We start from the raw sequence: 14,512 nt of genomic DNA, 5'->3' as shown, positions 1-14,512 counted from the left end.
GATAGAGAGAGAGAGAGAGAGAGAGAGAGAGAGAGGTCTAAGCTACTCACCTTTACATCAATTGTACTCACCATTTGTCAATGCTCTCAGTAGTTTGTGAAATTGAGACTTCGCTATTGACTAGAATTGAGAAAATCAACTAACCTCAATTGTGTAAGCTAACACTGATCGATGAATGCATTTATACCAATCTCTTTTAGCAAATTTGGTGGGAAGCTTATACTGTATACAAAATATTTGGTGAAGCACTTGTGATTAAAACACATCTTATGTCATGTTTGAAGTGATTATAGTTCATCCAATATGTTTTCATGAATAATAGAGTTGGAAAAAATGGTTTTGGTTTGTGACATGTGTCCACAAAATAACAGGGAAATTTTGTCCCTCCTCTAAAGAAAACCTTATAAAACCATGGGTGAATTTTGACCATCCAAAAAAATTTCCTTCAGACATTATAGGTGATTGTTTTGAACTTGTCATGTGCAAAAAATAAATCTGATTAGCTATATCACGTAAAAAGTGGAGCCGATTGCATTAATCGTTGGGTGATGGGCTCGAAGGTGTGACCCAATTTTTATAAAGTTTGGGTCACACACCCATCCCCATATGTTGAAATAATTTGCCAAATTCAAGTATGTCAATGTGCGAAATTTTCCAATTGATCAATATTCACCACTAAAGTTAACCCTATTAATATATAGTCTAAAATTTTAGAAAATAAAACAATAATTGAAGAAGAGTAGCCAAAACCTTGCAAAAACCTACATCCCTTCTACTTTTTGGACCTATAGAGGGCCAAAGTTTGAAGCCTAAAAGCATATTCTTTATGAAGGGGGGAGGAAAAGCTTTAGACCTTTGGACTGTGAGACTCCTTTTGGCATTTTAGAGCCCAAAAACCTTAAAGCCCTAATGTGTGTGCTTGCCTAACATGGAGATTGAGGCATCATGCATCGACTTGTATTTTGATATTTCAATGTTTGATGACTCCAATGATGTCATTATAGATGTTTCTAAGGTGAGACATATTGGTCTAGGAGGTACTTTCAAACATTCAAGGTCTGCAAGGGAAAAAAACTAGGCTTTTAATGACAACAAAAATAAAAGGACAAGGAAGAAAATAACCCTTTTATAGGCATTCAAGTAGGGTGATGTCAGTCATTGTCACCCCATTGACCCCAAAGGTCAGGGTAGTTGGGGTGTCAGAGTGTTAGGGTCTAAAGAACCTAGATAACCTGAAATCTTGAGGCTTATGCCTTAGTCTCCTTGAGAGGTCGAAATTTTGGACCTTTGAAGATGTTAGGTTTCCAAGAACCCTAATACTACAAAAGTCCAAAAAGGGAAAAAACTAACTCCTAAAACTAAAATTAAAAACAAAATAAGGCAAAATAAAAGGAAATAGAGGGGAAAAAAGGAAGGGGTGGAGAGACCAATGGTGAGCCCTACTAGTATCTAACTCTTGGGAGCATGTGAACCTACAATTTGACTCACTAGATATCTAACTATACCAACCATAAGAGTTCCACCAAGAAGGAACAAAAGAAAAAAGATGGGATTCACTTTGGGCTAAGTGGCCAAAATGGGGTGTGAGCTCTCGAGACACTGCATATTCTAATTTAGTTTTTCCACTTTCTATTTGCTTCATCAAGGTATCTTGTGTTAGAGGTAGAGGCCTCTAGATTGATGGAGGAGGTTAGGGTTCATTTTCTTTGTTAAGTTTTTCATTCATTTCTTCATGAAGAGAAATGTGCAATAGTCTCTAAACAATTTTTTTATTTCAATTTTCCAACAAAGTTTTGAACTATTGTGAAGAGTTTAATGGAAACATTAAACATATAATAAAAAAATTATATTAAACAATAATAGTATAATCATATTGTAATAAATTTTAATATCATAACACAAGACAAATTTAATATTAATAAGACATAATAATATTATTATTTTAAGTGAATTAATAAACAAATATATATCTTTTAGCAAACTTTACCTATATTCCTATATATAGTTATGCTAGTAAAATATATTGATTGTATTCTATAGTCTTGACTATACATTTCTTTGTTTGAGGATATTTTATGTACTCACATGTTGTTGATGTTTAATTTGTTCTGTTGTTAAAGTGAAGTTTGAGTTATTTATCAAGTTTTGCAATTTTTTTTGGATTATGTTTGAATGGAGAATTTTTATGTAAGGTGGAAAGATAGAAATATTTATTTATTTGATCTAATGATTTAGTTGGCAAGCCTTTTTATATTTGCTCCATATCTTTCTGGTGAGACTTTTTCCTAGAAGTTAAAATTCAAGCAAATAAATTGGCTCTTGAGCTAGCCCATCTTCACACCCTTTAAATCATTGGAAAAGTACACTCTTTATTGCTTGAGTTCATCCTTCTTTACTACATTGTGGTTGTTCTCCATGCCAAGGACCAAAGGCAGAGACACTATGGTAGTACTTGTTGGAACTTTCATCCTTCTTTACTACATTGTGGTTTTTCTCCATGTCAAGGGCCAAAGGCATAGACACAATGATAATTCTTGTTGGAACTTTCAAAGTTAATACGATGGGATCACCATTCTTGTGTGTTGGTCATGGCTTTTTTATGTGCACTCCGATGTTAGTGAGACCAACCTTTCAAAAATGACAAATAAATCCAAAAAGAATCTATAATTTGTTTGTAACAAGATAGTCTTAATAATCAACAAGATGACCAAATGCACTATATAAATTAATTCAATTAATATTAATTAATAGTTGTTATTACTTGTTCTTATAAACTTATTGATCTATAAAATAAATATTTATTTTTAAAATCATATTATATCATTTAATAATTATTTCCTTATTTAAAACCAGTTTGATCCTTTTATATTTTTAACTAAATTTACATCACTTCAAAGTTTATTTTCAAAACTACACTAAATATATATATTTGTGTGTGTTTGCCAATCATAAAACCTGAAATACATGTATTTTATTCTTTTAATATTAAGCACGGTTTGTGCATTACATTACATTAACAATATTTTTGCAGCAGCCATTGCGAGGAAAGGCTATGCAACCAATGAGCTTAGAACATATTGTTCCCTAAAACGATCAGCATATTTGGGATACAGAGCCAGGAGAATGTTGTGCGTCAAATCCAGTGCTTTAATGGCTGCATCTGCATCCTGTCTTCCGCTATATTCTGGGTAATTTATGTTTGCAGCCTTCTCAATTTGAAAGCTGCCACTAGAAATTTTGTTTTATATGTTGCAAGTTCCCAGAACTATGAGATATTTCGCTGCTTTTTGGCACAAGGATGTTGGTATGCGAGGATTGTTGCAAGAGTAATGTCTTCTTGTTCAAATTGGGCAAAAAAAAATTCAATCATCTCGTGCTACGATCTGGGAAACAAGGCTAAAAATGTAAAGAATCCACAGAATTTAGTAATGTTCTTTATGGAAAATGAATTGGGTGCTTGATATTCGCGTGAATTTCTTACACAACATATTCAGTTCTTTAGCCAGAACAGTTGGCCCACAATAAAAGACTCCTGCAAAACCGACATTGATACACATTAATAATTCGACGATAAAGTTTTAAAATATGATATCAAAGGTAGAGCTTTTACCGATTCTTGTGCCTTGGTGTCTCATGGCTAATCTAGAGAAGACTTTGTGCCAGTTGGGCCTTGCAAAATGTGTTCTTACCTGCAAACCAAAAATAAAATTAAGTTTTGAAAATAAATGATAAGTTTAAGTTTTTAAATGTCAGTGACTGAGGTTCACTTTAAGCCTTGCGTTTTATAACGGTATCTGATAATAATTTTAGAGATAAGAAATCCTCCATAAAATATATATGGAGTGATGCTTGATTGCACAATTTATTACCGGCGTTCCAGAGAAGATGTCTACTCCTCTTTTTGCATGGTGTAGAGCCTGCACCATTGTTATCAAGGCAGACCGAGCATCCCCTTCCTCGTAAACACTAGTCAGATAATTGTGCATTTCTATCACAGACTGCAATGGCATACATATTTATGAAATATATGCACATCATTCAATGGTTATAAATGGTAGAATTAGCAAATTATACCTGCAACTTTTATCCAATTACTAAGTAATTAGGCTACCTTGGGATCTAATTCTGCAACTTCATTCATGATGCTTTTAAACCATTCAAATGAGCTCTGCTCTCTTGTTACCCAATAAAAATAGGCATTTGATCCAGTTTTCCTTCCTTGTTCTACATCATCAGTCTGCATGTAATATCATCTCATGTCATTAACGTTGAGAGGTGTTATACAATATCAGTAATATAGAACATGATGACATTAATTTTTGGTATTCCATTTCAAAAGAAAAAACATAACATATCCGAACCATATCTCTCAGACATTCTTTTTAAGATATATATATTTACACCAGTGCATTCAGAAAAGAATACTTGTAGATTTACACAATATGATTACATGGTAAGCAGGAGGATTGTTGAAGTTATTGGCAATGTTCTTGAGGATGCTGATGAAAGGAGTAGCGCCTATGCCAAGTCCTATCAGAAGCATCACTTCATAGTTGCTGTAATCTTGTGCTGCTGATCCATAAGGACCATCAATATATAGTCTGGAGAATCAGTAATAATGCATTAAGTGCAAATCACGCTAAGGCTAAGGTTTCATTCCTCAACTAAAAGTAATAAATAATTAAAAGGGATTCCATTAGTATGTAATATTTAAGAATAGCCCATTAAATTCAATGCCCCTCAAGTATATTACAGACCAAGAAATCCCATGCTTCCTAACCTCGGCGTTGTGGAAGCTTCTGTGATAGAATCAAATGCCTCGTTCATGCCTGTGGCCTGCAAAATGCAAACATGTGTGACAATGATCACGTGAAATGCATGACATAGGAATTTATGCTACTTAAACATGCAAGTTTGATAGCAGACACGCGTGATATTTAAGCTGGGTGCACACCTCAACGTAAACATCACACGCAAATGTGGGCCAGGGGACTTGCCTCCTCAAATAAATTCCGAATTTGACCAGTCCAATCTCCTAGACTTCTAATGTGTACGCTCAAATACTCATCTCCCGGTGCACTTGTCAAAGAAAATGGATGCCTGTAATAACAATGTACAGTTCAATATGTATGCATGAAAATGTATAAATGGACTGTAATGAAAGGTTAGCTGCTCGGCATATACCATTCCAAAGGAGAAATTTCTGGGCATTGGATGTAAATATACATGCCACTTCTGTAATGGAATCCATCTGGCTTCTTCATGCGTAGAGATAACACTCCTCCAGGATAAGCGGTTGCCTGAACAGATCATCTTGTTAATGCCCACATAAAATTGAAGTGTTTTTATATGAGATATGGAGGTATTCACGAGTGTAGATTCATATTTCGGTCACTCTTAAACATCATACGTTAAAGAAAAGACTAAGATTAGAAAAATATGATGTTTACAATTGAAATATAGTTTCATATCAGTAATTAAATTACGAACTATATATAAATACTTCTATGAAAAGAAATTATTTTCATTAAAAAAACAAAACAAAACAAAAACAGGTCTGATCCCACCTTTAAAATTTGCACTTTGTATCGTCTTGCCCTCAGGGCGCGCAATGCACGTTCGCCTCCATAAAGTAGTACTGGGACCGCAAGATACATCCATGTCTGTAAAGAAAAATGTTTACTTTTTCTTATGATACTTTTAACAAAGTCAATCATTTATTTCTAAAAGCTACAAAAATACCGTCTACTATTCCATATACTATTTCTGACCTCGTAACTTTTAAATTCTCCTATTCTATATTCTATTATTTCTTGTCTGATTAGCAGAGAGGCCAAGAAACACAGAGGTATTTACCGATTTCTGAATCCAATCATGAGCGAGAAAGAGAAGAATGGAGTGAAGGATGAGGAGAATGTAGACAATGATGAACAAATGGTGTGAATACCAAAAAGCATTGAATCCTGTGAATCTATGCAGAGGCCATGGCAGAGAGAGAATGTTTCTTCTCGATAAAGGGGTGGCCAGTAAGAATGCTATGCTCATGAGCAACACCATGCATATGCCTGTCAGCACTTCTGGTGTCATCATAATCTCCCAGTAGGAAGGTTGCTGTCCACCAAAGTCCATAGCTATGGTGTCTAAAAATAACAAATGATCAGCTTTAACTATACGTGGAAAGTCACATGCAAGGTGGCTTCCACCATGCAGGATCACTCCCACAACTATACCCAGAGCAATTACCTGCAATCACACAACCACTATTATCAGTTACCTTCTGTGAGCCTCAAGCTAGTGAACAAGGCAATACCCCCCCATTCAAAATTTAAAGTGTATTGTTTCATGATCAAAATCTATTTATATTAGAGATAAATTAGCGTTAATCAATGTGAAGAGATTTTTACAATCTATAATAGTCTAAGAGGATGCAGTTTTTCCTGGATTTGATTTTGAGCAGTATGGTTGCATCAATGTTTCGAATTGATCGATCTTAAGATAAGAAGAGCTAGAGGAGAAACAAAGATGGTGGTTTCTTCTAGCTCTTCTCAACTTATCGAAGAATCATTGAGTGTGATTCGAAATATTGATTGTACACAATCAAATGTAGAAAAAGCTGAAAGAGTTTTTGGATGTCGACAAAAAAAGCTGGGAGAGTTTTTGAACAAAATTTCTGTAGAGACCACCTTATGAAAATGAATGTTGTCATTGAAGGGAACGAGCGAAGCGAGAGAGGAAGATCTGAGCCAGGTGATAGTATTTCTGCAGACTGGGAGGAGAATGAGAGCCATGTTGAGCTTCAAAGTCTCAGCGGCGCCTTTTGCTGTACATACACAATACCCCATCACTTCAAATGAGGCCCTTTGCTTGTACTGCACAAATTTCCACCAGAAGAGTGCAGCGCAGGTAAGGAGCCATAGCGTAAGAATCCATGCACGTTTCCATTGACTTCGGGCCACAACGCTCGCTTTCCTTAGCGTGTTGTTAACACCCCGCCTCATTTTCGGGGGCCCTAGAGACTGGCTGTAGCTCTGGTTACGTTCATGTCCGAAACCCCCTTTGAACAAGCTTTCCAGCTCCGACAACTGAAAAAAACAAAACAAAAATGAATTTAAAAGCAAAGCTATAACCGCGGAAAATACAAATTTCTTCTTAAGAATTCAAAAGTTGACTGCTGAAATTCGACGATTTAGCTTTCAGTTTTACCCCGATGTAGCCCTGATTGTCGCTGTCGAGCTCTTCCATGATCAAGGCTGCATATTCTTCGGCTTGTTCCTCTAATATTGAAAGCTTATTTGCAGATGCACTCAGCAGAATCACCTGAGAAAACCCACTCTGTTTCAGTAAAGCTTTCCACGACATAGACATGAACATACAATTTTGGGGGGAATAGGATTGCTTCATGAATGGCGTCGATTCACTCCAAACTGTTTGGAACGAATCTGCACCATTCCAGAACTTCAATTTTTAATTTATTAGCACTCACCTCCTTCACCTCTGCTTCTGCGATACGGCCGTCCGAATCTTTATCGCACCTGTGATTTCATTCAAGAAATTGGGCAAATGGGCATAACATAATTTGTAACAAAATTCATGAAATTTCATCTGGAGTAGATGCAATGCAAACTTACAGGTCGAAGAAAATCTGCATCCGCGACTGGAAGCTTCCGTCGGTGATTCGACACCAGTACTCATGCAAGACCTGCTTGGAAATGCTCTGCAACTGCTCTGGCGCCCTTCTTCTCGAAAGGGCATCGAACAATTCCAACGCGAATTGCTTCGAATCCCGCATACCTACAAACCACAACAATTCGTCTACTCAATGCCTACAAACCGCAACAATTACTCTGCTCAATTTGCAAAACAGAATCATGAATGCACCCATTCGCAATCAAAATTTCTATCACAAACCACCCACCAATGCATGATCCAAAGTCCTTGCGAGCCAGCTTCCCATCAGGACCGGCAAGTTTGTCAAATCTGGTTTCGACCTGAAGCCATTCCTTATCACCAGTAGCCCTGCTGATGAATCTGAGCCCTTGAATTGCATGCTCTGCCGCGGATAAGCTCTTCTCGAGATGAACAGCAAGCGGAGCAACTCCATTACCAATATGATCAGGTGAAAAAGTAAGGGGAACAATTCTGTTAGCATGGATTTTCCCGCTTCTTGACACCCGTCTCGAATCCTGCAACGCTCGAGGTGTGTTGAAACCGCTCGACTGCCACTGCAACAGAGCACCCAATGACGTGCTCTTCCATTCAAGATACTTCTCATCTTCCATCATCACCAAACTCTCCACTCCCTCGCGCCCCAACATTTTCATTTCTAACCCCTGGTCATCTCAGCGTAAATGGCACTAGTCGGTCATCTACTTGCGTAGATGAAATCTCGCAGTTATGGTACGGCATCACAATCAGTATCTTCTTCTTCCAGTACACATCAAACCAATTCACTTAAAAAAAACGTTCATGAAACGGACCAGTTGGCGGGCAACCCATGCAATTTCTCCATTTGTATCTCGTGTGCATTCCAAGGCACCTTCAATGGAGTGGAACTCCGAAGAAAGAAGAAATTGGGGGTTTTTTAATTCCAATTGATTCGACAATCCAACATTACGAAGACGAGGAATGAATTGGAATGAGCGAAATCTTCTCAACGCTGCCCAAAATTGACAGGGCAGCGACGGGGAACGGACAAGGATTTGGGTTCAAACTCACTCTACCACCATGAGAAGTTGCCAAAACTGTGCTTATTCTAAGATGACGAAGCTTGGAGGAGAAGAAACAAGTATTTTACACAAGCAACCTCAGGATTTAATCCCAAATCCCATTTCATTTTACGGGCTCACCATTACCAACTAGCCAAGCAAATTGAATTTACTGGAATGGAATTTGAATACGATGGGCAAAGGCAGAGGAACTGGTTTGTACTTTGTACCGTCGTCAACATGAAGATAGAGACAAGGGAGGAGAATATGCTTGGTGGGTTTTTCCAAGGCGAGTCAGTCGAATGGAGTCATTGTGGTGAAAATCGAAATGGAATGATGCAGAGACTAGCAGTTGCACGCGCACTTGGCCTGGGGAACCTAATCCCCTAACAAACTACAACCAGAAAAATGGATTAAAAACATTTTCCGAGAGGGGAGAGGACAAAGAGAGTGATGGAGCCTTACCATGCGCATGCACTCATCTTTCCCCCACGCAAAACTCAACCTTCTCTCTTGTTGAGAAGAGAAGGAAGTGAAGCAGTTTACCGAAGGGTGGTTTAGTTGAGCCAGTCATCCAGATGCCATCACCATCTGGTCGGTTAGTCGTTGGTTAACACATCCACGTTAACGTTGTTGTTAGTCGATTAAAATGGTTCAAATGTAGTTATGCACAAATAATGTGGCTGTTCAAAGATTTCACACTTTTGTGGACTACATCCAAAGAGTACATCTTCTAGAAACATTCAAGGGGATGAGTTTTTATAGTTTAACATATCAATGATTTGTTTCAAGGTCTATGTATGGTAACAAGATACGCATTTATCGTATTTTGTGTGGGGTATCTAATTGTACTACAAACAAAGGATGTATACTTTACTTTTCTAGATTTTGAAGTAGTAACATCTCTTCCAAGAATACAAAATTCGGACTAAAGAAAGAAAAATACATTTATAATTTATAATACCATGCAAAATGCAAAATGTATTGATCAACAAATAGTTTTAAAGCAATTTAGAACTATCTCCATATCTCTCAATAGAGAAACTTAATTGTACTACAAACAAAGAACACATAACTTACCTCCTATAACATACAAATGATATATACAATGTTGTAGTTGTTTCATCATATATATATATATATAGATAGATAGATAGAGAGAGAGAGAGAGAGAGAGAGAGAGAGAGAGTTCTTTTTGACTATTGTGGGCATATCATTATGGTTGGGTAGTCCATTTTTTAAAATTTTATTCTTTTGTAATCTACAATTCACTTTGGCAAGGATTAGATTTTTTTGCTTCAATTAAATTTGAATAAATATTTTCTTTATTATTACAAGCATATCATTTATGGTTTGGTAGTTCCCTCTTTCCAATTGAGGGTAATGTATAGAGTGGCACGACATTGCTATTGTTTATTTCCTTTTATGTTTTGGATCAAGCTCATTAAAAAATGAGCAGGATAAGACAAGAGAATTGTGAAAATATTAGCAAACCAAGCAAGATAAAGGTTGAGAGTGCTAGTAGGTACAAAAACTAAGAGGGCCAAAGGGAAAAAAATGGGGTGTGAGAAAGGTGACTTCAAGAAAAAAATTTAAAATATAAAGGAATATAGAAGAGGAAAACAAAAAAAATTAAGTCAAATTGTTCTTGTTACTTCATTGTGATACAAATAGAAAATAGCGCTAAACCACATACAACATTATTCTTATAAGCATCTTTGCTTGTTGCTCTCATTGTAGGCATTTAACTCAAATGTTCAAAAAATTCCTTTTTTGTCTCTTGTTAATGTATGGATTTTAACTTCAATGTTACTAGTTTTTTCCAAAACTCAATAATAAATATGTAGTTACAATAGGGTCATTCAGATTTCATGTAGTTTAGTTAAGAAAAAATTCAATCAATTTGCTTGCATCATGTGAATGAATTTGAGCAAATTTAGTACACCTATGTATACATCAGTATTGAACCTTCATCAATGATCTTCATAAACCTTTCTTTGAGGGTCTCTAACTTTATAGTAATCTAGTCAATAATATTATGAAATGTGGTTGCATTGTAAAAATAATAAAATGTCTTCTTTTATCTTAGAAAATTTTCTAATATCTTCTTTTTCCTAATAATCCAAAAAAATCAACAAAAAAATAAACCCAAAAAATTGACCTAAAGTTCAAACTATTAAAAGAGAAAGTTAAAATAATTGTCATAGTAAGAAAATTTATTTCTTGAATCGAGTATATTCCTCCTAAGAAAACCAAAAAAATTAATATAAGCCTAGTAAAAATAAGAAGATCAAAATCTTCAAAGACATTACAAATAAAATAATTCAAAGTGCAAAACCTTTTTTTTTTAACCAAAATTAAGTCTCATAAGTTTGCACCTATAGTTTTTAAGAAAATTTGAGCAAATTTTGTCATCAAAATTAATATTTTATACTTAAATTGTGAGTTAGAACCTCCTTGGAATCAATTGAAAGATTACATAATTTGGTGCAACATTAATCTTTAAAAACAAGGCCATCAATCTACTAAAAATTTTCAATTTGTTTAATATTTAATTTTAATCAATAAGAAACAAGGAAGGTCGTATATTAGAAAATATTTGTAATGCACAATAATTTATTAGAATAAATTAACAATAAACAAAGAATTTTCATAGCCACAACCTTGGTTAATATTAATAAGCAACAAGATGATTCCTTGCTTTTATTTAGAGTGTAGAAAGAAATTTGCTACAATAAATATTTATCCTAGTCTCCTACATCATGTTAGATGTATTTTGTAAACTTTGTTCGATGTTTTATTAAATTACATCTTCAATTAAGTATGAAAGGAGAGATGAGTAATTTGATATATATATCTATCCATCTAATTTTAAAATTTTCCACCAACTAAAAATAAAGGTGCATTAAGAATAAAAGCACAAAGCCATACACTATCTTAAATAAATGCATATTGCACTTCCATCATAAATCTCTACACCTACTCTATTGCGTGAGATGAAATTAGATTAATACAAGTTTATTCCTAATTCAAAAAACAATAAACCTTTTTACATTTATTTTAATCATCTAGACATCAAAACAATAGATATAAGCTCTTCTAAAATCACACAACAAATTATCAAAATTTGATATATCTTTTCATACCTATGTTCCATATTAACTATAACCACCACTACTACCTAATACACAATCAATAAAAAAACTATATACATATATAGTTTCTCTTGTGAACCATCCAATGATATATATATATATATATAATGTTAAATTGGTTAATACCACTCAAAAATATAACTCTGATTTCTCCACCGCTCTTGCCTACTACAAGCAAGATAAATTTGACAGTCTACTCGTCATATCATTTTCCATTTACGTAGGCCAGCCGAGGGTCAAGGAGACATTCCTGACACACAGAAGAACATTACGAACTGTAATCTTCTACGATTTCAGACTCCATATCTCCAAGGTCACATTTTTACTACATTCCAGGTAATATTTGTCTATAATATGTTCATACGGACGGCCATTAACGTCCTTGACACTTCGCTCTGCGCCGCTGTCAGGAATCAAAATTGCGCAGAAGGAGAAGAGAACAAGAACAAACCCTAATTTCAAACCGAAGAAAATGAAAGCCGCACACGTAGATCGAATTCCGTCCGCATGCTTTTGCAGCGCAGAGTCAGAATTCAGCAGGGACAATTCATGGAAATTATTTTGCTTCCGCTTTAAGCTTTGGTCACCTCCGACCAGGCGTGAGTTCGTGTTCGTCCTGGACTGAAACACATTCAAAAGGGAAGAATCTTATGATTAAAGACACAACAACGGAAATCGTGCTGGTTTTCCGCTTTGCAGACAATACCTGGTTAGGAAGTTTACTGGTAAGATTTTTTTGAGTGCAATTTTTGTTCGCAAGCTTTTCATTTTTCGTTTTGAATGTCGGAAACGGGGATCAGATCGCGGAACAGGAATGCTTCACCGGTTTTTTTGGAACCTCGAGTTAAATTTACGCTGCTTTTTCCTTCAATTATAGTTGAGCCTCGTTGCACTTTTTGGGGTTACCGTTCTTGTTCTTGCAGGTGGACTGGAATGTGAAGTAGCGGCTACACAGAAAACACATATATGTTTTGTTTTGTTACTGTAGTATTGGGTCAAATTCATTGGTCTGTGTTTTATAAGTATTGATTCACATGAATTCATTTTTTGTTAAAAATGAATAGAATTATTAGTGTTCATTGCATCTAAGTGATGCTCACAAATATGAAGTACTCTGACTTTCTAGGAGGTCACCCATCCTAGTACTACTCTACCTTGAGCATACTTACTACAAAGTTTCCTCCTTGGTTAACAACCTCATTTGCAAATCTTCAACAAATGTTGTCTTATGAACCGTTCATTAGAAAGCCCCTTAACCCTATAGTCATTTATTAGGATTTATTTTGTACAAGATTTTACCATCTAAATCAACCCCCAAGTTACGATCAATATATCACAATTACCATAATATCCAAAATTAAAACAATATAATGATATATCTAGGCAACATACTAAGACCTTTCTCAAGAATCAAATAAATGACTAAGAGTTCTCACATAGATGTGTACAACAAAAAAGAAAGAAAATCACCAATTAAGATCATATAAGCATCAAACTTCACATGATATGAAAAGTAGCAGAACAAGGGGTCTCACATCCTCCCCCTCGAAGTTGGACTTACTCGTGGGAGCCCTCAAATAATTGGAAATAATTGTGAGTACAATTTGTAACTATCACATATGTTAAATGTCAGAATGTATAAATATAAATAATTTTTATCTTCTAAAAAAAATTGAACACTTGTAGTAAATAGATAATATAATTATAAAATAAAGCATTATAAATTTACTCTTACCATAACATAAAGTCAACAATATCAATCATACAAAATGTATTATTTAATGTTAACTTATCACCACCAATAATTTTTTTCAACATGATTCATCTCACCTTAAAGTAAGATTAATCAAGGGACATTCAATTTTTTATTTATTACACAATTCAATCATTTGATTCAAAATTATAATGAAACACATCTACTAATAAATACTACACGTAATGCTCAATAGAAGTTTCATATAATGGGGTTTATGAGGATGAATCATGCCACAAAACTATTGAACGTTGTCAAAGCATATATTGGTACAAGTTGAATTTATGTTTTTCTCTTTTAAGTGTGGTGCTTACCTCATGCATAATTGTAAAATATTCCTTGAAAGGGATCTCCAAGTCTCAAAAAGAAAAGTTTTGTGTTAGCCCTTGTAATTTAGGATTTTGTTGGTGTAATAGTCCTACTTCCCCTTAGGATTTTTCTGAAGTATAACATTACACCTAATTAATCATTTTAGTTAGGATTAAATTAGGAATTTTTAATTATCTTCATATATGTACCTATTCATATTATGTTCTACCTTGACTTAAGTACGTAATTGTCACTGGTTTGATCCTTGATTGATGGTAGGTAACACCTATATTTAGTCAAGGTCACTTCTATCTTAGTCAATTTGGGTCAACTGATACATTCAATGTACTTAAACTCTTGACCTTAGTTAGACTTAGCTGAGTGATGGTAGTTAAATAGAGTGAGTATCATTACTTATTGGTGAATGGATGGAAATGTCTTCATGAGCAATATTGTCACACAACTTAAGGTGTGATGGAGTTGTGAAAGAGATTTCTTAATGAGGGATATCTACCATCACAAATCTTAATCACATCTACACCATTAAACAAAAAGCTCTTTCTACGTCACCCCTTTCTAAATATACCAAA

General features: G+C 35.0%; 1 protein-coding gene across 1 annotated transcript; it reads right to left on the bottom strand.

Annotated features, from left to right (window-relative positions):
- Positions 1–2,837: 2,837 nt before the first annotated feature.
- Positions 2,838–9,346, bottom strand: LOC149567226 (respiratory burst oxidase homolog protein A-like). Its single transcript, XM_089820403.1, has 15 exons — positions 7,916–9,346; positions 7,629–7,791; positions 7,484–7,532; positions 7,204–7,317; positions 6,684–7,082; positions 5,857–6,243; positions 5,568–5,663; positions 5,185–5,300; positions 4,998–5,100; positions 4,781–4,836; positions 4,451–4,601; positions 4,112–4,237; positions 3,870–3,998; positions 3,611–3,689; positions 2,838–3,532 (listed from the first exon to the last, which is right to left on the bottom strand). The coding sequence occupies exons 1-15, from the start codon at positions 8,319–8,321 to the stop codon at positions 3,423–3,425; spliced, it is 2,484 nt and encodes an 827-aa protein (XP_089676529.1). The 5' UTR covers positions 8,322–9,346; the 3' UTR covers positions 2,838–3,422.
- Positions 9,347–14,512: the final 5,166 nt, after the last annotated feature.

The sequence above is a fragment of the Cupressus sempervirens genome, chromosome 3 (genome assembly GCF_028749045.1).
Source record: "Cupressus sempervirens isolate cs-2001-9-10 chromosome 3, ASM2874904v1, whole genome shotgun sequence".
Classification (NCBI taxonomy): Eukaryota; Viridiplantae; Streptophyta; class Pinopsida; order Cupressales; family Cupressaceae; genus Cupressus; species Cupressus sempervirens.
The sequence above is the reverse complement of the archived record's forward strand: the minus strand, read 5'-3'. Positions and strand labels throughout refer to the sequence as shown.